General features: G+C 40.6%; 1 protein-coding gene across 1 annotated transcript; it reads left to right on the forward strand.

Moving 5' to 3' along the window:
- Positions 1-7381: 7381 nt before the first annotated feature.
- Positions 7382-24209, forward strand: LOC136167895 (F-box/LRR-repeat protein 21). Its single transcript, XM_065935469.1, has 5 exons — positions 7382-7495; positions 15729-16095; positions 16549-16671; positions 22765-22936; positions 23566-24209. The coding sequence occupies exons 2-5, from the start codon at positions 15730-15732 to the stop codon at positions 24207-24209; spliced, it is 1305 nt and encodes a 434-aa protein (XP_065791541.1). The 5' UTR covers positions 7382-7495; position 15729.
- Positions 24210-24293: the final 84 nt, after the last annotated feature.

The raw sequence follows: 24293 nt of genomic DNA on the forward strand, positions 1-24293 counted from the left end.
GCAGAGGATTGACATGAGTTGACATCCTTACAGGAGTCCTCTGGCCCTCCCCATTTAGAATACATTGTAGAACCAGGAGTGGAGGCAGGGAAGCAATTAGGAGACCACCAAACACTCCAGGTGAGATGGTAGTGGCTTGGACCAGAGTTGTGATAGTCAGGATGTGGAGAGGTATTTAGATTCTGGACATGTTTTGAAGTTAGAGCTGAAATTTGCTGACATGTTTTACATAAAATGTGAAAGAAAATAGAGAATTCCAAAGTTTTGGGCCTGTAAAACTAAAAACATGGTATTGCTATTTAATGAGATAGGAAAACAGCAAGAGAAACATGTTTTTAAGAAGAGAATCTGGAAGTCACCTTGGACACAGGTTTGAGATGACTATCGTAAATCCAGCAGAAGTCAAAGGGAGAATTGGATATAAAAGTCTGGAGTTCAAGAGAGAAGGGAGGACTGGAGATCTAGATTTGGGAGAACTGAGAGAGAAGAATTGAAACATATACACTGTGCTCAGTCGCTCAGTCATGTCCAACTCTTTGCGACCCCATGAACTATAGCCCACCAGGCTCCTCGGTCCATGGGATTCTTCAGGCAAAAATACTGGAGTGGGTTGCCATTTCCTTCTCTAACATATACATTACCTTATGTAAAATAGATAACTAATGGGAAGTTCCTGTATAGCCCAGGAGTTCAAAGCAATACATGGAGAGCCTGGAGGAGTGACATGGGGTTGGGGGCAGGGGGATTCAAGAGGGAGGGGCCATATGTATACTTATGACCTGATTCACATTGTACAGAAGAAGCCAATACAATACTATAAAGCCTTTACCCTCCAATTAAAAATAAATGTAATAAAATAGTGTACTAAAAAAAAGTCATTATATGTTACTGTCCTATATCTAGAAAAGTGTCTGTGACTTGGGTTGAAAGCAGAAGAAACCAAAGCTAAAAGAACAGGCTAATATGATTTCTGGTCAGAGAAAACTGATGCCTTCCCATCATTATTCCTACTTTGCAAGAGGCTTCACATCAAAGTTTAAAATTTGAAGCATTTGGTATAAAAACTATTTAGGGATTTTTTTTCCCCGACATTATTCAGAAGTAAAGTCATTATAATTCTCAACATATTTCTATGGAATATTAGCCAAAAAAAGTCTAAATTAAATTTAGGCTTCTTGAAAATAGATTTTGTACAGCTTCCAGAATATAGGGGAATTTGAGTTTGTGAAAAGGAATTTTTACTCAAATTCATTATCTTTTATGGATAATGTTCTAGCTCTATATTGAGAATGGTTAGGAAAAGTGCTAGGGATGCCATGAATATTGTAGGAGAAATGCTGTGGTTCATTAATTAATGATTTTAGCGTAATTCTCTAGGTAGTTAATTCAAGGAAATGTAACTAAATTTTATGTGAGTCAGTGACATAGTTGCACATCATGACTGTCACTTGTCAAAGGGAACCTATATATGGCATTCTACAAGCTTGGTGTTAGTTATTTTTTTCTGGATTCAAAATGAAACCTTTGCTCCAAAGGGAATACATCAATATATTAAGAGTTTGACTTGGTTCCTCTCTGAAGCACACATATAAGTTTTCTGCTAAAAAGAAAAGTCACTTTCAGGATATGACTCAACAGTAATTTGCTCTTAATGAAACACCCTTCATTCAATAGTAGATGGTGTAGTGATTTCCTTTCAAAGGTTTGAAAAGTTCCCTAAAGGCAAGAAGTTGTGATTGATGTTGATAAAGGAAAGTGAGTAACCAAATTTTCTCTGAAGAGAAAACTTCTTTTATTAAACGTAAGTGCAAAAATACTCAGTAAGGATTTGGGGATCTAAAATACACTTTTTTACTATGATTCAGCCCAAACTGAATACATGCTCTGTGAATCATCATTAAAGGAAGAAAATAGCTCCAACTCACACATGTGATCTGCTTCCCCCTTCTGGAGGAAAATTATTGCCCCTCAGCCCAAAGTTTTGTGCATTCTCAAAAGCTTCGTGCGTTCTCAAGACTCTTCCTCAAAGCCCAACTGAGAGCCACACCATGCCACGTACTGGGTATGCATGGGGTCCGGAAAGAGGTGTCACTTGGACTTTTTTTTCACTTTGATTCTTATTCGACATGTTTTGCATACCTCATCCTTTGTTTGTAAAGCTCAAATAAGACTACTCATTTGAAAGAGTCAAAGCTGTAACAGTCTCTCTAAATGTTGAGCTTTGCAATTTTACTCAACACAGGGAGTTCACACAAGGAAATGTAAAAGCCAGACATGCTGTGCTTGGTTTGAATTTCTACTGAGGTAATACTTTCATTAACACCACCATGTAGGAGACGTGGTGGGAGGTGTGTGATTGATCGGCAGTGATGTGAGCAGTAGTGGACATTATGGTTGTGACATTGGCCTGTGTGGCACAGGTGACTCTGTAGCTCAGTTATTTTTTTAAATTTTACTTATTCGCTTATTTATGGCTGTGCTGGGTCTTTGTTGCTGCGTGCAGGCTTTCTCCTGTTGTGGCGGGTGGGGATACTCTTTGTTGTGGTGTGTGGATTTTTTATTCTTGTGGCTTCTTTGTTGCCAAACACGGGCTCTAGGTGCAGTTGTTGGGCACACAGGTTCAGTTGCCCCACGTCATGTGGAATCTTCCGAGACCAGGCAGCGGACCTGGGTCCCCAGCATTGGCAGGCAGATTCTTAACCACTGGCCCACCAGAGAGGTCCCCTCGGTTTGTTCTTGCTCTGTTCTCTGTGCTAGACTGGTTGCCGTCGCTGTTGATTGGCAAACTCTTGATGTCTCTGAGCCTGTGTTTATAGGGTCTCCTTAATACCTTGTAACAAAGAGCTACCCTGCTTCTATTTGCTTACTTATTGGTGTGTTTGCTGCCAGTCTACTGCTATCCTGTCATATTTAAACTATGATTTCCCCAAAATATTGTAGTATCTTTTCCATTTCCTCTGACAGCTGTAGTGTAATCAACTGGCAATATAGTGTATCCTTTATGATAATGAATAATAATTATTAAAAACAAAACCTACTTTGGAGCATTTACTTTATAAAGCCAGTACATCAAATTAAACTATTGTGTATTTAATTTCCAATCTTAAGACTTGTCATTTTTCAAAGATTTTAAATTGTCATAGGAAAACATAATAAAGAGGAAATTTTAACACATTGAAAGCATTTGTTGTTCTTTACAAGGAAAATATTTTAGTATTAAATTTTTCCTCTAATTAAAAAGCTAAGAAATTTTCATTCTTGCTAATGACTACTTTTTGAAATGCCTTTAGAGATGGCTGATCACCAGGACAGCTATAAAACATGACCTACTAACCTACTTTTATCACATGATTTGAAATGACTGACCTTGTTTCTCTCTATAATCCCAGATTTGTGTGGACAGTCAAATTAATAATACACATTTTGCCTTTTGTAGATGACTACAGAAAATTATCTCTAAATTAACTATTTCTATGAAATGTTTAGTTAAACATAGCAATAAATCACTGTCCTTTTGAAATAAAGTGTATTTGCAGAATCATTTACAAATTTATGTTACAGCTTTTAAAACTAGCTAATCTATGTTACAGTTTTTAAAATCAGTTGGAACACACAATTCAATGTTACCAAAAATTATCTTTAAAAATTATAAATTTATGTTGCAGCTTTTCAAACCAGGTAATTTATGTTACAGCTTTTCAAACCAGTTGGAACACATAGGTCAATGTTACATTTTATTTTAAAGACTTTGCACTATAAAAACTTGACTTAGAAAAAAGCATTGGTGAAAAGGAAAATGTTAAAATCATTTTTCTTCTCTGTTTTAAGAAATGATAAGTTCAGATCCACAAAATGGTACAAAACAAGGCTACTTTACACGAGACAGAACACAGTGTTTATGGAATCTTGAGCTCCACACAATCCCCTTGATTTTATTCACTTTTCAAAACAGGATAGTGGCTTTGAATCAGTATTGTCAGGGATGACTAGCCCTGACCCACTTAGAAATGCTCATTTCATAATTCCCTCTCTTTTCAGGGGCTTCATACTGTGTCTGAAAACACTGAAAGCAGTAGCAAGTTCTTCCACATATAGAGACACACTAGCTGGCATTTCTGATTTCAAAATGAAAACCCTTAATTTTTACTTTACTAATTTCACATTTACTAATTTCCTTTGGGGAAAGCTTAATTTAAAGGAATATGAAGCAAAAGCAAAAAGTCTTAACTTATTTAGAATATAGATTATATATCTTTTTAAATATTAAACACCAAATTCTTTTTTTAATTAATTTATTTTAATTGGAGGCTAATTACTTTACAATATTGTAGTGGTTTTTGCCATACGTTGACATCAATCAGCCATGGGTGTACATGTGTTCCCCATCCTGAACCCCCCTCCCACCTCCGTCCTCATCTCATCCTGCAGGGTCATCCCAGTGCTCCAGACCTGAGCACCCTGTCTCATGCATCAAACCTGGACTTAAAACACCAAATTCTTAAAAGAAAGACATAATAGATCTTCAGAGCATAATTATATTGGCTTAGCATTCAATTGGGACAAACAATAACTGCCTTTATGACATGATTGTCTATGTAGAACATCCAGTGGAATGTACTAGATGCCAATGGAGGCTTCTAGAACTAAAAGTGATTTGAGCAAGTTTGCTCCCTGGTGTCTCAGACGGTAAAGAATCTGCCTGCATTGCAGGAGACCTGGGTATGATCCCTGGGTTGGGAAGATCCCCTGGAGAAGGGAATGTCTACCCACTCCAGCATTCTTGCCTGGAGAATTCCATGGACAGAGGAGCCTGGTGGGCTACAGTCCATGGGGTTGCAATGAGTCTGCCATGACTGAGCGACAAAGCACAGCACAGCAAGATACAAGATCAATGTACAAAAGTCAATTATATTTCTATATATTTGCATCAAATGATTAGGAATTAAAACATAAAAAGAAATACTGTTTACAGCAGCATTGTAAAAACTATAAATACCTAGAGTGTGTGTTGCTCACTCAGTCATGTCTGATTCTCTGTGACCACCATGGACTGTAGATGCTAGGCTCCTCTGCCTGTGGAGTCTTCCAGGAAAGAATATTGGAGTGGGTTGCCATTTACTCCTCCAGGGGATCTTCCTGACCCAGGGTTCAAACTCACGTATCTTGCATCTCTTGCATCTCCTGCACTGGCAGTTGGATTCTTTACCACAGTATCACGTGGGAAGCCAAAAGATTAGAAAGCTAAGGATTTGTGCATGCTCAGTTGCTCAGTTGTATCCAACTCTTTGCCACGCCATGAACTGTGGCCCTCTCAGTTCAGTTCAGTCGCTCAGTCGCTCAGTCGTGTCCGACTCTTTGCGACCCCATGAATCGCAGCACGCCAAGCCTCCCTGTCCATGACCAACTCCCAGAGTTTACTCAAACTCATGTCCATCGAGTCAGTGATGCCATCCAACCATCTCATCCTCTGTCGTCCCCTTCTCCTCCTGCCCCCAATCCCTCCCAGCATCAGGGCCTTTTCCAATGAGTCAACTCTTCACGTGAGGTGGCCAAAGTACTGGTGTTTCAGCTTCATCATCAGTCCTTCCAATGAACACTCAGGACTGATCTCCTTTAGGATGGACTGGTTGGATCTCCTTGCAGTCCTAGGGACTCTCAGGAGTCTTCTCCAACACCATAGTTCAAAAGCATCAATTTTTCGGCACTCAGCTTTCTTTATAGTCCAACTCTCACATCCATACATGACCACTGGAAAAACCATAGCCTTGACCAGACGGACCTTTGTTGGCAAAGTAATGTCTCTGCTTTTTAATATATTATGTAGGTTGGCCATAGAAGGAGCAAGCTTTTAATTTCATGGCTGCAGTCACCATCTGCAGTGATTTTGGAACCCAAGAAAATAAAGTTTGTCATTGTTTCCATTGTTTCCCCATCTGTTTGCCATAAAGTGATGGGACCAGATGCCATGATCTTAGATTTTTGAATGTTGAGTTTTAAGGCAGCTTTTTCACTCTCCTCTTTCACTTTCATCAAGAGGCTCTTCAGTTCCTCTTGGCTTTCTTCCATAAGAGTGGTGTCATCTATTATACAGTGCAGCTCTTCCATACTGGGTGTTCACCCAAGAGAAATGAAACATATGTCCAAAGATGTGTACAGTAATGTTCATAGCAGCTTTATTTGTAATAGCCAAATGTTCCTCTTCAGGTGAATGCATATATAAACTGTGTTATATCTGTAAAATGGAATAGTGCTTAGCAATAAAAACAAATGAGCTATGATATTCCCCTGGTGGTTTCCCTGGTGGTTCAGATGGTAAAGAATCCACCTGTAATAAAGAAGACCTGGGTTCAGTCCCTGGTCAGGGAAGATCCCCTGGAGAAAGGAATGGTTACCCACTCAAGTATTCTTGCCTAGAGAATTGCACGGACAGAGGAGCCTGATGGATAGACCACGGGGTAGTAAAGAGTCTAACTGAGCGACTAACACTGTGATACTCAAAGTAATTATGCCAAGTGCAAATAACCAGATAAAAAGAGTACATACTCTATGCTTCAATTTATGTAAAATTCTAGAAAATGTGAACTAATCTGTAGTGTCAGAAAGCAGATGGGGAAAGTGTTGGAGGAGGGATTATAGACAGTCATAATGAAACTTTTGGAAGAAATGTGTGTGTTCAGACTTATCGAATTGTATGTTTTAAGTATTTGCAGTTTATTTTGTCAATTATACCTTAATAGAGTTGTTTGCAAAAAAAAAAAAAAATATGAGGAGGATCAGTGTTGATAGAGAAGCTTATAGAGAAATATGTCCATGGTGTAGTAAGCAAAAAAAGTTCCAGAACATTACATATAATTTGATCCCAGAGTTTTTTTTCAAACTTAACTAATAAGAGTAATATAATCCTTGCTTCTCGCTGGATACTTCTGTGTATGTACGGAAGGTCTAGTAATTTACCCAAAAACAGTGGTTATCGCAAGGGAGTGAGATGTGGCACAGGATAGGGAGTTGATATACACATATTTAACACTGAACTGTTAACACTTTCAGTATTTTAAGTTTCATGCATCTGTGTATTAATAAAGGGTGCACTTTCCAGGGAAGTTATGTTCTAGAAGCTGGAACTGTGAATTCACTCCCATTCGGATGGGCTGGTCGTTAAGATTTCACCGCGCAGGTGTCCCGTCATTTAGCTGAAGGCCAGCAGGCAGAAAAACCTTCCAGGCACCACTTAAGGAGATGCCCCTGAGCAGGTGGGAGCCGGCTCGCACAGGTCCCCTGAGACATTTGGAGCTGCGCGCATGCGTTGCCGCCCGGGGGCGGGGCCGGGGGAGGGCCTGGAGGACGCCCGCGGGCTCTGGGGTCTTCGCCCAGGGCCCAGCGCATCTGGTTCCAGGGCAGCCGCCCAGAGCTCGAACTCGGCGGACCTGTCCCGCCGCCGCAGCCCGGCCGGCGAAGGCCCGGGCGCGCGAAAGGACACGCGGTTGTACGTCTCCAGGTATCCTTTCCTTCTGGGGAGCGCCGAGGTCTGTGGGGGGCTGCGCCTCCGCTAGGTTTGAGGAAGCCGCGGGTCGGAGCGCGGGTCCTGCCTGGGGCGGGTTGTGGTTTCGGGACCCGGCCAGCGCGCTTTCTCCGGGAACGAGGAGGCGCGAGCTGGCGTCCTCAGCCCGGGCACTGGGCTCCCCGAGACGGGGAGCGGGAGGGGGCACCCCCAGCTAGAGACTCCCCCCGCCTCCACGCCAGATTGCCGCGGCTAACCCCCACCCCCGCATTTGCTTTTCCTTGAGGTGGGGTCTTCTGTCTGAGGCTTTACAGCCTCGGGTTGTTCGTTTCTTCCCACGGTGGTTTTTCTGCAGAGCTCAGCCCGGGACCCGGGTTTCCCAAATTTAGTCATTTTGTTCATCTTTGGAGGGTAAGCTCTGAACGGATCATATTCGTTTTAACCTCCCTCTTAAACGCGTATTAGTTGATGTTTTCATTACCTGTATGATTACTGATTACGCGGTCGCTTTTGCACGACGACTTGAAGTGTTTTCCCTTACAGGAGGAGCTTGTTAAGAATTTATATTTACAAAGGCATGTCCTGGAGAAAAGTAGACACAAGCTTTCCCTGTGATTTGGAATAATCTGTGCCCTTTTAGGTGTTACTGGTTTTGTCTTTAATTACCTGTGCCCAGAAATTTCCCCCAAAATATGAAGTGGAAAAACGGATCATTTGCTCAGAAAAATGTTGCAAAATGCCGTCTTGAACCCTTTGTATTAGTTAAGATCCCTGGGTGTAACCAACACTGAGAAGAGACTCTCCCCATTTCAGAAGCCTTCCCTGTAGAGAGCCTGGCTTGCAGTCTTCATTCCCTTTTCTCTTCGGAGTTGGGAGGAGAGGCGGGGAGGGTTAAGAGAGGGGAACAGCTGAGGCCCTTCCCCACCCCAGTTTCAAGGATTTAAACACATTGCCCATTTCAAGTTTTTAAGAGTCACAACAGTAGAAAGTTGGCAGTCACTGCTTTAATAAAGGTTTGCTTGACATAAATACATACCAATTATTTATGTCCTGTTGGAACTTTGGTGATACTGTAGTTTGACTTTCATATTTTAAACACACTTGTAGATTTTAGATTTAGAATGGAACTCAGAGGTCATGTGGGTAGTAAAGAACATAAATATTTTTGATAACATTTGTAAAAAGTTATGTTTTGTCCTCTGGGATATGTTCAGTGGGAAGAGTTTGCCCTTTGGCACAATTTACTCTTTTATTAGTATTCTGTCAAGCAGTCAAGTTTCAAAACTATATTTTATAATAAATCTTCTGCTCCCCTGTCCAGGCCACACCTCTCTGGTCCTTGCACTGATGACTACTAGGATTGCAGACCTCCTAACAGAGGTCGCCTGTATGTGGGGGGAGCAATCTGATTTCTCAGTGTGCCCCTTTAGAAACGTCGTTTAAGGACATTTGTTCATTATTTTTGTACATTTTCATCTTGTTGCTTCCAACAAATTTGTCTCATTTTTTAGATAGTTTTAAATCTTTATTCTTTATCTGTAGCATTTACACAGTATTTCTGCTGTTGTGACTCTTAAAAACTTGAAGTTTTTAGAAGTGCGTTCTGTGTATTCATTTCATCAATCTGGAAGAACCTGGTGATGGTGCAGAAGCTAGTTGCTTTCATTACTGCTTCCAGGCGGGCTTTGGATGTTTAGTAACCTGTCTTTGATTATCTTTCCCTCAAGAGTACTGTGGGAGAGTTCCTAGATATTTTTAGAGGCTCTGATTCACAGGGTCACCTATCTGCCAAATTAATAAGCATATTTTAAAAAGGGAAACTGGGTTAGGGTGGTTAGTGAAGCCCCCAAGTGGACTTTGAATCATCGTTAACGCTTTTTTTCCCCCCAGTGCTGATAAACCTGTTTTGTGCTTGTGATCACTGTCAGTTTTTCTCATTTCTGCATGTTTCAAATTGTGGCTTACCACCTGTTGGGGTCCTAAATTCTGGTTTTGTCTTCCAGCAATCCTCACTATTTGGTGACTCTTAAAATAGCAGTCAAGTTCCTTTAGCCACCAGGAAAGTAATTCATCTGATCTTAAAAACTCCAGTGAGCTGATTTGAGTTAGGTACCTTCACAACACCTACTTCTGGGTCTTAGGTAGAGATTCCCTATTTATATATCCTTTTCAGATTTCTTCCGTGTTTTCTAGCATAAAGCATGGCCTGCATACACAGAATTAGCCATATTGATAACTCAGTAGAAGAGTTTCTGTGGTAAATAAAACTGTGTCATTTGGTCCGGAAAGTATAAATCACTTGACTTACCTCTCCCTTTGTAAAGTGTCCCTGGTGGCCCCCATCTGCTTACTCCTGGAGTAGAATATAAAGGAGAGAGAGTTGACCTTGCCATTATCTGGAAGATAGGGTTTGTATGATAGTAGAGCAACACTTGGCAGTCTGGAAATCAAATTGGAGATATTGAGCTCTAATTCATTCTCCGTCTGTCCTCCAGAGCTCTGTTTTAGGAGTAGGATTCAGAGAGAAGAGAGCTGGCTGATGGTGGGCGTTAGAGATCGAAGAGAAGTTTTTAGTGGATTATTGAGAAGTTGTCTTCCCCCACCCGATATGTGTAACTGAGTTAGGCTTACAAAAAGTAGCTGAGTGCATTTATTTATTTTTACTTTATGACACTTATCCGTGATGCCCAGACAATGAGTTTTATCCTGGTATTGTTGTTCAGTCGCTCAGTCGTGTCCGACTCTTTATGACCCCATGGACTGCAGCACCCCAGGCTTCTCTGTCCTTCACTGTCTCCCAGAGCCTGCTCAAACTCATGTTCATTGAGTCAGTGATGCCATCCAACCGTCTCCTCCTCTGCTGTCCCTTTCTCTTCCTGTCTTTAATCTTTCCCAGCATCAGGGTCTTTTCCAGGGAGTTGGCTTTTCATATCAGGTGACCAAAGGGTTGGAACTTCAGCTTCAGCATCAGTCATTCCAATGAATATTCAAGGTTGATTTCCTTCAGGATTGACTGGTTTGATCTCCTGGCTGTCCAAGGGACTCTTTAAGAGTCTTCTCCAGCAGCACAGTTTGAAGGCATCAGTTCTTTAGTGCTCAGCCTTTTTTTATTGTCCAGCTCTCACATGCATACATGACTACTGGAAAAACCATAGCTTTGACTGTATGGACCTTTTAGAGCCAAGTAATGTCTGTGCTTTTTAAATATGCTGTTAAGTTTGTCATTGCTTTTCTTTCAAGGAGCAAGCTTCTTTTAATTTCTTGGCTGCAGTCACTGTCCACAGTGATTTTGGAGTGCAAGAAAATAAAGTTCTGTCATTGTTTCCATTGCTTCCCCATCTATTTGCCATGCCTGGTGTAGACCTGTTACTATTTTCTTCTGTGTCCATAGACTGCTTCTAACTCTGATAAGTCACAGAAATCGATCAAACCTCAAAGAAAATATGAATCAATCATGAACAAATCAATTATGTCTGTCAATACAGGTGAAAAATATAAAAACCATGGACGCTTATGTTAACAGCACTCTAGTCAAACTACTTTCATATGGGAATGATAAATAATAAAAGTTCTGTCTGCTTGTTTAATTATTATAACTGTAGAAGTGTTCAGTTCAGTCGCTCAGTCATGTCCAACTCTTTGCGACCCCATGGACTATAGCACACCAGGCTTCCCTGTCCATCACCAACTCCCGGAGCTTGCTCAAACTCATGTCCTTCAAGTCGGTGATGCGATCCAACCATCTTATCCTCTGTTTTCCCCTCTCCTCCTGCCTTCAATCTTTCCCAGTATCAGGGTCTTTTCTAATGAGTCAGTTCTTTACGTCAGGTGGCCTAAATATTGGAGCTTCAGCTTCAGCATCAGGCCTTCCAATGAATATTCAGGACTGATTTCCTTTAGGATTGACTGGTTTGATCTCCTTGCAGTATAGGGGTCTCCCAAGAGTCTTCTCCAACACCACAGTTCAAAAGCATCAATTCTTTGGAACTCAGCTTTCTTTATAGTCCAACTCTCACATCCATACATGACTACTAGAAAAACCATAGCTTTGACTAAACAGACCTTTGTTGGCAAAGTAATGTCTCTGCTTTTTAATATGCTCTCTAGGTTGGTCATAGCTTTTCTTCCAAGGAGTTAGCGTCTTTTAATTTCATGGCTGCAGTCACCATCTGCAGTGATTTTTGAGCCCAGAAAAATAAAGTCAACTGCTGTTTCCACTGTTTCCTTGTCTATTTGTCATGAAGTGATGGAACCAGATGCCATGATCTTAGTTTTCTGATTGTTGAGTTTTAAGCCAATATTTTCTCCAAGATGGTGGAGTAGAGGGATGTGCGCTCATCTTCTCTTGCAAGAACTCCAAAATTACAACTTGCTGCTGAATAACCGTCAACAGGAGAATGTTGGAGCCCACCAAAAAAAGAGACCCCACGTCCAAGGGCAAAGGAGAAGCCCCAGCAAGATGGTAGGAGGGGCAAAATCATGTTTAGAATCAAACCCCTTACCCACTAGAGACTCTTAGAGGGCTCAAACAAACCTCGTGTGCACCAGGACCCAGATACCCTGTGGAGACTGAGCCAGAACTGTGTTTGAGCGTCTCCTGCGGAGGTGCGGGTCAGCAGTGGACTGCTGCAGGGTCAGGGGCTCTGGGTGCAGCAGACCTGGGTATGGCATGAGGCCTCTTGGAAGAGGTCGCTGTTAACCCCACCATAGAGCCCCCAGAACTTACACAAGACTGCGGAAACAGACTCTTGGAGGGCACGAACAAAACCTTGTGTGTACCAGGACTCAGGAGAAAGGAGCAGTGACCCCACAAGAGACTGAGCCAGACTTGCCCGTGAGTGTCCGGGAGTCTCCGGTGGAGGCGTGGGTCGGCGGTGGCCTGCTGCAGGGCTGGGGGCACTGAGTGCGGCAGTACATGCATGGGACCTTTTGAAGGAAGTCGCCATTATTTTCATTACCTTCTCCATAGTTTGGCCTCAGGTCAAACAACAGGGAGGGAACACAGCCCTCCCCATCAACAGAAAATTGAATTAAAGATTTACTGAGCATGGCCTGCCCATCAGAACAAGACCCAGTTTCCCCCTCAGTCAGTCTGTCCCATCACGAGCTTCTATAAGCCTCTATTCCTTCTCCTTCAGAGGGCAGACAGAATGAAAACCACAGTCACGGAAAACTAACCAATCTGATCACATGGACCACAGCCTTGTCTAACTCAGAAACTATGAGCCGTGCCATGTAGGGTCACCCAAGACGGACGGGTCCTGGTGGAGAGTTCTGACAAAACGTGGTCCACTGGAGAAGGGAATGGCAAACCACTTCAGTATTCTTACCTTGAGAACCCCATGAACAGTATGAAAAGTAGTGGTGTTACGTGCTTCTAAAAACTGGAACTGAAAGATTTATATAGCCTGTTAACAAATGTAATCATGGGCTACCTTGATTGTTTTGTAATAACTCCCTATATGTTTTTATTAAAATGTGAATTTTTAAAGCCCTCATTTGACTGTTTGATCCACAGTCTTCTGTTTGAGTAGAGCTTCCTGTGTAATTCCTGGCGAGTGTTGCACTATTTCTATTGATCAGGCTAGTGGTATTTTGTTTTGTTTTTGTTTTTGCTTTAATGGACAGCTTTTCTTCTGAGTGGAAAACAGTTTGGGAATCAGTAATTTTCTGATAAAAACTTTCAACATTTACAATGATATATAAATGCCCTAAGCATAAAAATTGCTGAATTTTTGCTTACATATTCTGATGAATGTGTTTTTGTGGTGTTTTGCCAAGCTAGGAAGTGAAATCAAATGGATATTGGTGAGTACCCCATGGCAGCAGTTACTTCATTTCGTTCATTCACCGTGAACTGTAACTTGGGAGCCTTCTTTAGGTAAGAAAGTTGGTAGTTTGAAAAATGATCAGTTCTGAAAAATGATTGTATATGCTTAGGCTGGAATTTCTATGTCAAGGTTTTCAAGCTAATAAAGATCCCTTTGTCTTGCACTTGATACTATTTTCCTGATGCTCATTGCTAAACAGTTACTTCATATAAAATTTATGGTTTGTGGATGGGTTTTCTATTTTGAATGTTGATATACATGAGGAAAAAGAAACTAAGATGTTATTTTTTGATAGAATTATGGTGCATACTATAGTTTAGTTATTTATGGTGACTCTGTCAGTGAATTGGCAACTTAATGATTTTAACAGATACACAGGTTTAACATTTAATCCCCGTTGCATGCAGATTTAACATATAGCACAATTCCTTTATTTAGAATCACAAGGCAGTTTTCTAACTGGGCATTTGGATGAAGTCTTTGTTTTATTTTTGGCTTCACTGCTTTTTTAATGAGGGATTATGTTAGGGATAACTTTTTGGCAATTCCTTAGTAAAATTTTAGCTTTCCATTCTGTGGGCTTCCTAATAAAACAGTTACAAGCAAAATGTCAATAAATATGCTCAACTTCAGAGGTGAGTATCTAACATCCATTCCTTTGCTTTCCCTTGTATTTCGTTTTAGGGAATTAACCCTTTAAAATAGTATACGCTTTGAATTATTGATGTCAGCAGTTGTGCATATTCTACATTGTATTGCTCAGTTATGCACGTAAACTGGTTTAGTCAGATTAAGATGTGCACTGGCTCTTTTGCTTAGTGCTTGAGATACAATTTTTTCCTACCCGCCCCCCTTCCCTTTCCCAAACCCTAAAGATGACGTTTCATTTTGCTCAGTGATTTTATAGGCCATTCCTGTTTCTGGGATCCATCTCTACGTTGTGGTTAAGAAATGTTTCCCATCAGACAGAGTGACTCACCAGATAGGGATATTTACATATTAAATAAGTATTTCATTAGATTTGGAGGTATGTTTCAGTTATACCAAATCTTCCACATATGCATTCCTAGCATTCAAGGATGAGAAGAGGGTTAAAGAGTCAACCAAAGTTAAATAAAATTCAGAACTACCTTCATCATTATTTTATATTGTATACTTAAAATGCTTTGAATTTTTATGTAAAATATAGGTACAAGATAGCCCTATATATTTGGGTATATCTAGACCTGAATTTTGTTGGCGCTTAGTTTTGTCTCAAGCTGACTAATACCTGATAGGGAGTCATCCTTTCTTTCTGTTGGGAAAGAATGCTCATTCCTTTGCTATATTTACATCAGCTGGTGAGGACCCAGTATATTGCTAAGGCTTCTGTCCCTGCCATATCCTGCTTCTCTAGAGCTCCCATGTCCTGGGTGTCATCTGAAAACCGTCACAAGTCATTTGGCTTTTTGTTGGAACTGTGTTCCAACTTAAGCAACATAATGAAATTTGTTCAGGAAAATGCATTAGACGATTTAACAATGACTGCAGCATTTATTGAGCACTTACTGTGGGCTGGCACTTGAGTTACTTTAATTCTCTCAGCAACATTATGAGACTGGCAGTGTAGTTCTCCCTGCTTTTCAGGTGAGGAAGCTGAGGCTTGTATTAATTTGCTCAGACAGGATCACATGGTTGGTAAATAGTAGAGTTGGGACTTACCCAGATCCATGCTTTTAATTATGTTTTCTATCTCCCACCGATCCCCACAATCCCACCCTGCCTGGAGTTCTCAGAACAGTCACAGTGTGAGAGTGAGAATACAGTAATTGACTACGAATGAACCAGGCACATGCACTGCTTCCTGGACCTTTCTTCCTGGAAACTTACCCCAACTACCCCCTCCCACATACAAACTCAGAAACATGCCATCCCCTTAAACTTCCGTCAGCTGGTCCCAGTTTCAGTGATGGCATTCATCACCGTGGTTTTCTGTTTCACCCTAGCTCTTTGAGAACAAATTCCCTCCTATTTAGGGCTTCTCTGGTGGCTCAAAGGGTAAAGAATCTCCCGGCAGTGTGGGAAACCTGGGTCAGGAAGATTACCTGGAGAGGGGAATGGCTGTCCAATCCAGTTTTCTTGCCTGGGGAATCCCTTGGACAGAGGAGCCTGCTGGGCTACAGTCCGTGGGCTCGCAGCAAGTCGAACATGACTGAGCGACTAACACTTTTGACTTTTCCCTCCTGTTTATCTCTGTATGTCTAGTGCTAAGTATTGCCTATCAATGCATGAAAGAAAGATTCCTGTCAAAATTGTCTTAAACTGCTTCTCATCTCCTGATGTTATTTCGTACAGTTAAAGCAAAATATAGGATGGGAATGTGGGGGAAATTATCACTTACCATTGTTTACTGTTTACAGAATGAAGAGGAACCGTTTACCTTGCATGAATGAAGTTCTCCAGCCCTCACCTGCAGTGAAACAGCCCAGACTTGGGTGCTGTCCTTCTCTCAGCCAGACTCACTTGTGTGCTGCTCTTCTGGACTGGGGAAATTTGCCTCACCACGTAGTGTTACACGTTTTTCAGTATCTTCCTTTAATAGATCGAGCCCGGGCATCTTCTGTCTGTAGGAGATGGAATGAAGTTTTCCACATACCTGACCTTTGGAGAAAGTTTGAGTTTGAGCTGAACCAGTCAGCTACTTCATATTTTAACTCCACTCATCCTGATCTCATTCAGCAGATCATTAAAAAGCATGCTGCCCATCTCCAGTATGTCAGCTTTAAGGTAAGAAAAATAAGCAGTATATAAAAGCAATGACTTAAGTTTTGTTAGTATTTGTGTTAGATCATTATATTGAAACAGTCAGTGAATTTTTCAGAATTCTTATCCCAAACTATTTCCTGTTTCTTTGTTATTACTTGCATAGATTTAGATGTAGTACTTGAGCTACAATTGAATAAACTTCAGCTTCCTTCATGTAGATGCCATTATTAAAATTCAGGTGATCTTACAAGATTCGACAGTATAAAGTGCTTAGAACGTTCATTTGTCATCATCTCTGCTTTTCCTTTTTTGTCCAAGATAGTGTGTATTAGAGAAAAAATACTCATTTATTTTATAGGTTGAAGGTATAAGTACAGTTTTGTAGTTGCATATTGAATTCTGTTAAATAATTATATTGCCAGTAACTTTCTAATGTTACATTCATGGAATTAAGATTTTAAATTGTCTTTGTAGGTTGATAGTAGTACTGAGTCAGCAGAAGCTGCCTGTGATATACTTTCTCAGCTGGTAAATTGTTCTATCCAGACTTTGGGCTTAATTTCAACGGCCAAGCCAAGTTTTATGAATATGTCAAAGGTAAAGATGATTTTTTTGTGAGATCCACTTCAATTGTTAAATATTATTGAACTAGACAAACAAAGGGCTTCCCGGGTGGTGCTAGTGGTAAAGAATCTCCCTGCCAATGCAGGAGACGCAAGAGATGCGAGTTTGATCCCTGGGTTGGGAAGATTCCCTGGGGAGAGAAATGGAAACCCACTCCAGTATTCTTGCCTGAAAAATTCCATGGACAGAGGAGCCTCGAGGGCTACAGTCCCTGAAGCTGCAGAATCAGACATGACTAAGCGACTGAGCATGCTTTCAGTCAAACATAATTCTTTTCCTAAAAATAGATCACAACCTTACTTGCATTCAAATAATTACTTAAAAGCAGGTTTTTGTTCACTAGAACTTAGATACACATTAGATATTTTTGGTGAGATATCTAATGCATGGTTTCATTCTTCAGATCTACTTTGTAATTTTAATAATTGTTTCACAGCAGATATCATTAATATAAAATCTAGGTGTTATATTTAGGATTTTCAAGTGCCAGTTTACATAGTTACATTGAATGTAGAATGTGTAGGGCCAGGAGTGGATATCTTTCCTGTAATTCTGTAGTTGCTCCATTGGAGGTAGAACAGTGTAATATTTAACTAAATGTACTATACTGATTAGGATAGTGTTGGCATCCTTGCAATTCCAGAATAACAGTGGCTTGAAAACATGAGTGAGGTTTATTTCTGTTACACTAAAGAAATCCATAGGGCCACAGTCCCTAGCTGGTATGAAGTCATTTGGAACCCACATTCCGCCTAGGCACTTCCTTTCTCTCCACGGTGTTTACTTCATTTTCGTTTCCCAAGATGGCTTTCTGTGCTCCAGCCATCACGTCCTTGTTTTAGACCGCTGGAGGGAATAAATGGGGGGAGAAGAGTGTGCCCTCTCCCTTTCAAGGTGTGCAAGACTAGCCGTAAGTACCACATAGGACTTTTGTCTGTCTTACTGGGCAGCTTAGCTCTGTGGCCACAGCACATCTCTGGGAAGCGAGGAAAGTCTTTTAGCTGGGTGGCAGTATGCCCAGGTAAAAATTAGAACCAGATTACCAAAGAAGAAAGGATGATGGTTCTTATGAAGCAACCAGCAGTCTCTGCCACAGAAATTAATGACTGACTTCTCTTCATTCAGGCTTTGACTTGAATGCCATGTCCTCAGGGAGGCCCTCCTTGACCCATTTTGCTAAAACAACACCCCCTCTAGTTACTCTCAACTATGTTTTATTTTCTTTACATCATTCATCAGGACTTGAAATCACCTTTTTATTTAATGTTTACTCTTCTTCTCTTCAAACAGAAGACATCAACTCCTTGAAGGCAGGGATTCTCTTTTGCTTATTTACCATAATAAACCCAGAATTAGAATAGTGCCTCATGTGTAATAAGTACTGAACTCTGGTCATCAGTAAAACTGACTAATGGAAACCTTCCTATAGAAGAGGATGGAGGAATAGCAGCATCTCCTTTCTCATTAACTGGGTCATGGCTCTCTTTTAGAATGCATTTCTGCTTAGCCTGTTAATCTTTTTAAGAGGTATGCTGAAAAAAATGGGTCACTTGGGGATTCAAGTAATCAGATGAAAACTTACTACTTCTAAATAATTATTTCCTTGTTTATGAGATAGGGAAGCCGATTAGCCTGAAATTCTTAGATTCTGGGCTATCTTTCTGCTGCACATCGGCTTCCAGGGCCAGCTTCTGGGTTAGCTGAGGCAGTCACCAGAGGCTTCGTTCCAAGCTCCGCCGCCACACGAAATGAGCTCTGTGGCTTCTGGCAAAGTTGTGGATGTCTCTGCGCCTCAGTTCTTTGATTTGTAGACTGAGAGAAAGTGATGTATGGATACAGAATTTTGATCTGCCTGAGAAGTATTAACTTAGGGACTTCCCTGGCAGTTCAGTGGTTAAGACTTTGCCTTCCAGTGCAGGGGATGTGGATTCAGTCCCTGATTGGGGAGCTAAGATCCCATATGCCTCGCAGCCAAAAAACCAAAAACTTAGAGAAGCAGTATGGTAATAAATTCAATAAAAGCTTTGAAAATGGTCTGCATTTTTTTTTAAAGTCTTTGAAAAGCACTAATATATTGTTACTATAATGAAATATGTACTCTGATGCTTAAATGTGTCCTTCAGGACTGAAAGAGTCCTTTGGAAGTTGATTAAAAGTGAAGTAAACCTTACATTTCTTAAGGAAAAAGAATAAGCTATTTCTTTTCCTCTAATAATTTTTGGCACCATAAAATTTAGTAGAACTATTCAAAACCCTAAAGAATGATGCCATCAAGGTGTTACATTCAATATGTTAGCAAATCTGGAAGACCCAGCAGTGACCACAGGACTGGAAAAGGTCAATCCTCATCCCAGTTCCCAAGAAGGGTAGTACTAAAGAATGTGCTGAACATCGGATAATTGCACTCATCTCCTGCTCTAGTAAGGTCATGCTAAAATCTTGCAAGCTAGGCTTCAGCATTTTGAGAACCAAGAACTTCCAGATGTCCAACCTGGGTTTAGAAAAGGAAGAGGAACCAGAGATCAAATTGCCAACATTCAGTGGATCATAGAGAAAGCCAGGGAATTCCAGAAAAACATCTACCTCTGTTTCATCGACGACTCCAAAGCCTTTGATTGTGTGGAGCATAATAAATTGTGGAAAGCTCTTAAAAGAGATGGGAATACCACACCATGTTACCTGTCTCCTGAGAAACCTGTATGTAGGTCAAGAAGCAACAGGTAGAACCCTGAATGTAACAACTGACTGGTTCAGGATTGAGAAAGGAGTACAACAGTGTTGTCTGCTGTCACGCTGTTTGTTTAACCTATACACTGAGCATATCATGAGAAATGCCGGTCTGGATGAGTTACAAGCTGGAATCAAGACAGAAGGGACAAACATCAACAACGTTAGATATGAGGATGATACCACTCTAATGGCAGAAAGCAAAGAGGAACTAAAGAGCCTCTTGATGAGGGTGAGGGAGGAGAGTGAAGGAGCCAGCTTAAAACTAAATATTAAAACTAAGATCATGGCATCCAGCCCCATTAATTCATGGCAAAGAGAAGGGGGAAAGATGGGAGTAGTGTCAGATGTCCTCTTCTTGGGCTCTAAAATCACTGTGGATGGCGACTGCAGCTATGAAATCAGAAAATGATTGCTTCTTGGCAGGAAAACTATCACAAACCTAGACAGTGTGTTGAAAAGCAGAGACGTCACTCTGCTGACAAAGGTCTGTATAGTGGTCTTCCCAGTGGTCATGTATGGTTGTGAGAGCTGGACCGTGAAGAAGGCAGAGCACCAAAGAATTGATGCCTTCAAACTGTGGTGCTAGAGAAGACTCCTAAAAGTCCCTTGGACAGTAAGATCAAACCAGTCAATCTTAAGGAAAATCAACCATGAATACCCATTGCAAGGATTGATGCTGAAGCTGAAGCTCCAGTATTTTCGAGAAAAAGCAAGAGAATTCCAGAAAAGCATCTATTTCTGCCTTATGGATTATGCCAAAGCCTTTGACTGTGTAGATCACAACAAACTGTAAAATTCTTTAAGAGATGAGAATACTAGACCACCTTACCTGCCTCCTGAGAAATCTGTTTGCAGGTCAAGAAGCAGCAATTAGAACTGGACATGGAACAACAGACTGGTTCCAGATTGGGAAAGGAGTATGTCAAGGCTGTGTATTGTCACCTTGCTTATTTAACTTATGTGCAGAGTACATCATGCGAAATGCCAGCTTGGATGGAGCACAAGCTGGAACAAGATTGCTGGGAGAAATATCGATAACCTCAGATTTGCAGATGATACCACCCCATGACAGAAAGTAAAGAGGAACTAAAGAGCCTTTTGATGAAAGTGAAAGACGAGAGTGAAAAAGCTGGCTTAAAACTTAACATTAAAAATATTAAGATCATGGCATCCGGTCCCATCACTTCATGGCAAACAGATGGGAAAACAATGGAAACAGTGAGAGACTTTATTTTCTTGGGCTTCAAAATCACTGCAGATGGTGACTGCAGCCATGAAATTAAAAGACGCTTGCTCCTTGGAAGGAAATCTGTGATCAACCTAGACAGCATATTAGAAAGCAGAGACATTACTTTGCCAACAAAGGTCCTTCTAGTCAAAGCTATGGTTTTTCCAGTAGTCATGTATGGGTGTGAGAGTTGGACTATAAAGAAAGCTGATTTCCAAAGAATTGATGCTTTTGAACTGTGGTTTTGGAGAAGACTTGAGAGTCCCTTGGACTGCAAGGAGATAAAACGAGTCAAGCCTAAGGGAAATCAGTCCTGAATACTCATTGGAAGGCCTGATGCTGAAGCTGAAACTCCAATATTTTGGCCACCTGATGCAAAGAACTGACTCCTTGGAAAAGACCCTGATACTGGGAAAGATTGAAGGCAGGAGGAGAAGGGGATGACAGAGGGTGAGATGGTTGGGTGGCATCACTGACTTGACAGACATGAGTTTGAGCAAGCTCCGAGAGTTGGTGATGGACAGGGAAGCCTGGCATGCTGGAGCCCATGGGGTTGGAAAGAGTTGGACGTGACTGAGCAACTGAACTGAGCTGATGTGAACAGCTGATTCATTGAAGTCCCTGATGCTGGGAAAGATTGAGGGTAGAAGGAGAAGAGGGTGTCAGAGAATGATATGGCTGAATGGCATCAGTGATGCAGTGGACACAAACTTGGGCAAACTTTGGGAGGTGGTGAAGGACAGGGAGGCCTGGTGTGCTGCAGTCCATGGGGTCACAAAGGATTGTGCACAACTGGACAGCAACATCAAAGTTGAGTAAAGAGGTTTAGCTGTCCACCATTTGAGAATTTGTGCAACTAGTTTACAATAGTATAAACCATTGTTTTCTTGTAAAGGAATTAGGATATATAACCAATTTGGTCATTCTGATAGGGACAATAGAGCGTTTGATAGAATCCAAGTTGATTTTGAAAAGGAAAATGCATAGATTTGTTTTCTAGACTTTCTATTTGTGTCAAAAAATACTGGATCTGAAAAGTTCTGAGCTCCACCCATTATGAAGTCAAACTGTAACTAAACTTTTGTTTGTCAATCTTCAAAACAGAGAAAGTTTTCAAAATGTATCTTTGTTTAGATAATTGACTAGAAAAAAATGTCTCTGAAGAATATGACATCATTTATTCATCAACAGTAAATGTTGACTTTTACTATGTGCCAGATACTATTTTAGGTGCTAGAAATACAGGAATGAATAAAACAGATAAGAGTTTATTTATTCTGGACTAGGGTGTTGACTCAGTCCAGATAGTAAATTTCAGGCTTTGTGGGTCGTGTCATTCTGCTCACCTCTAGCACTGTAGTGTGAAAGCAGGCATAGCAGTGCATAGATGAGTCCCGCACTGCTCTTCTGTAGTCAGGCTTTAATTATGGACCCTGAAAGAGCTTCACTTAATTGTTACATATCACAAAGTACTCCTCTTTAAAAACTTTCTTTGAACTATTTGAAAATGTAAAAACCATGCAGTGGCTTAGATGATAAAGAATCTACCTGCAACGTGGGAGACCTGGGTTCGATCCCTGGGTCCGGAAGATACCCTGGAGAAGGGAATGGCCACCCACTCCAGTAGTCTTGCGTGGAGAGTTCTGTGGTCAGAGGAACCTGGTGGACTATAGTCCATGGAGTCGCAAAGAGTCAGACATGAATGAGTGACTAACACTTCTCGTACTTAACTCATGAACCATACGATAAAGTGGACTGGACTTGGCCAGTGGACCATAACTTGTCAACCTCTATTCTAGGAAATACATAAGATTATATCCTTTTAATGTTGAAAAATAAATCCTTAAGATTGAAAATAATTGGAAGATGTGTTTTTGAAATCTTTGAAACTTCTTCCTTTCTCACTATTCCATTTAGCAATGATAAAAGTAATAAAACTATACTTTGCTATTTCTCCTGGCTAATGGCATTGTGAAAAGCAGTAATATGTTGATCACTTTTATTATGTTATTATAAACATATATTGATAATAAATAGTTTTGATGAAATTATTGCAGCTGTAGATTTTAAAATAATGTTTTTATAATTTTTTCTTATTGCCATGGTAGTCTCATTTTGTGTCAGCACTTACAGTTCTTTTTGTTAACTCAAAATCATTATCGTCAATCAAAATTGAAGACACGCCAGTGGATGATCCTTCTTTGAGCATTCTTGTGGCCAATAATAGTGATACTCTAAGACGCCTAAAAATGAGTAGCTGTCCTCATGTTTCATCTGATGGTAGGTTATATTTTTAAGCTTATATGATGTTTTTATTATAGTAATAGTAGTAATACAATTTCCTGTTGAACACTATATGCTTATGAGATATAATTCATTAATCTTTCTTTCAAAAGAACTCAATGTATTGATGTAAGCTGAATATAGTTTAAATTGCTTCTCCTAAGAGTATCTTACTTATATATATATTTTTTATTGTATGTATAATTATATAGGGCTTTTCAGGTGGTGCAGTGGTAAAAAGTCTGCCCGCAAGTGCAGGAGACAGAAGAGGTGCGAGTTTGATCCCTGGATGGGGAAGATCCCCTGGAGAAGGAAATGGCAATCCACTCCAGAATTCTTGCCTGGGAATTTCCATGGACAGAGGTGCCTGGAGGTCTACAGACCATGGGGTTGCAAAAGAGTCAGACATGACTGAGTATACATATGCATACAATTATTTATATACACGCACACACACACACGAATACAGATTTGCATGCAAATTATATATATCAGCATCCATCTCCTCAGAAGTCATTAGATGTCTATTCTAGGAAATAGTGAATAACTGATACAAATTTAAATTCACAAAATGTATGAGTATCCATACTCTTTGTGTTTAAGGATTTTTCCCCCATTTCCTGCAGGAATCCTTTGTGTAGCTGATCATTGTCGAGGTCTTAGAGAACTGGCATTGAATTATTACATGCTAAGTGATGAACTTCTCCTGGCACTTTCAAATGAGACTCATGCTAACCTTGAGCATCTTCGAATAGATGTTGTGAGTGAAAATCCCGGACAAACTGAATTTCATTCTATTAAAAGAGAAAGTTGGGATGCACTTACTAAACACTCCCCTGGAGTGAACGTTGTTATGTACTTCTTTTTATATGAAGAGGAAATGGAGACGTTCTTCAAAGAAGAAACCCCTGTTACTCATCTTTATTTTGGTCGTTCAGTCAGCAAAGAGATTCTAGGACGGCTAGGTCTTAGCTGTCCCCGACTGATAGAGTTGGTTGTATGTGCTAATGGTCTTCAGGTCATTGATAATGAACTTATTTGTATTGCTGAACACTGTAAAAACTTAACAGCCTTGGGCCTCAGTGAATGTGAAGTTAGCTGCAGTGCATTCATTCAGTTTGTGAGACTGTGTGGGAGAAAGCTAACCCACCTCTCTATCATGGAGGAAGTTTTGATACCTGATGATGTTTATAGCCTAGATGAAATTCACACTGACGTCTCCAAATACCTGGGAAGAATATGGTTTCCTGATGTCATGCCTCTCTGGTAATTGACTACTGAACCAAAGATTATTAACTTTTTTTTTTTAATCTGTAAGGTTAGCTTCTTTCTGTCTATGCAAATGTAAATTTTA

The sequence above is a fragment of the Muntiacus reevesi genome, chromosome 1 (assembly GCF_963930625.1).
Source record: "Muntiacus reevesi chromosome 1, mMunRee1.1, whole genome shotgun sequence".
Lineage (NCBI taxonomy): Eukaryota > Metazoa > Chordata > Mammalia > Artiodactyla > Cervidae > Muntiacus > Muntiacus reevesi.

Excerpts from the sequence above, each read along its gene's own strand:
- LOC136167895 (XM_065935469.1), top strand. The coding sequence starts at position 15,730 with ATGAAGAGGAACCGTTTACCTTGCATGAATGAAGTTCTCCAGCCCTCA. Across the intron at positions 16,096-16,548 it reads TCCAGTATGTCAGCTTTAAG|GTTGATAGTAGTACTGAGTC; the intron begins GTAAGAAAAATA and ends TTGTCTTTGTAG. Across the intron at positions 22,937-23,565 it reads TCCTCATGTTTCATCTGATG|GAATCCTTTGTGTAGCTGAT; the intron begins GTAGGTTATATT and ends CATTTCCTGCAG.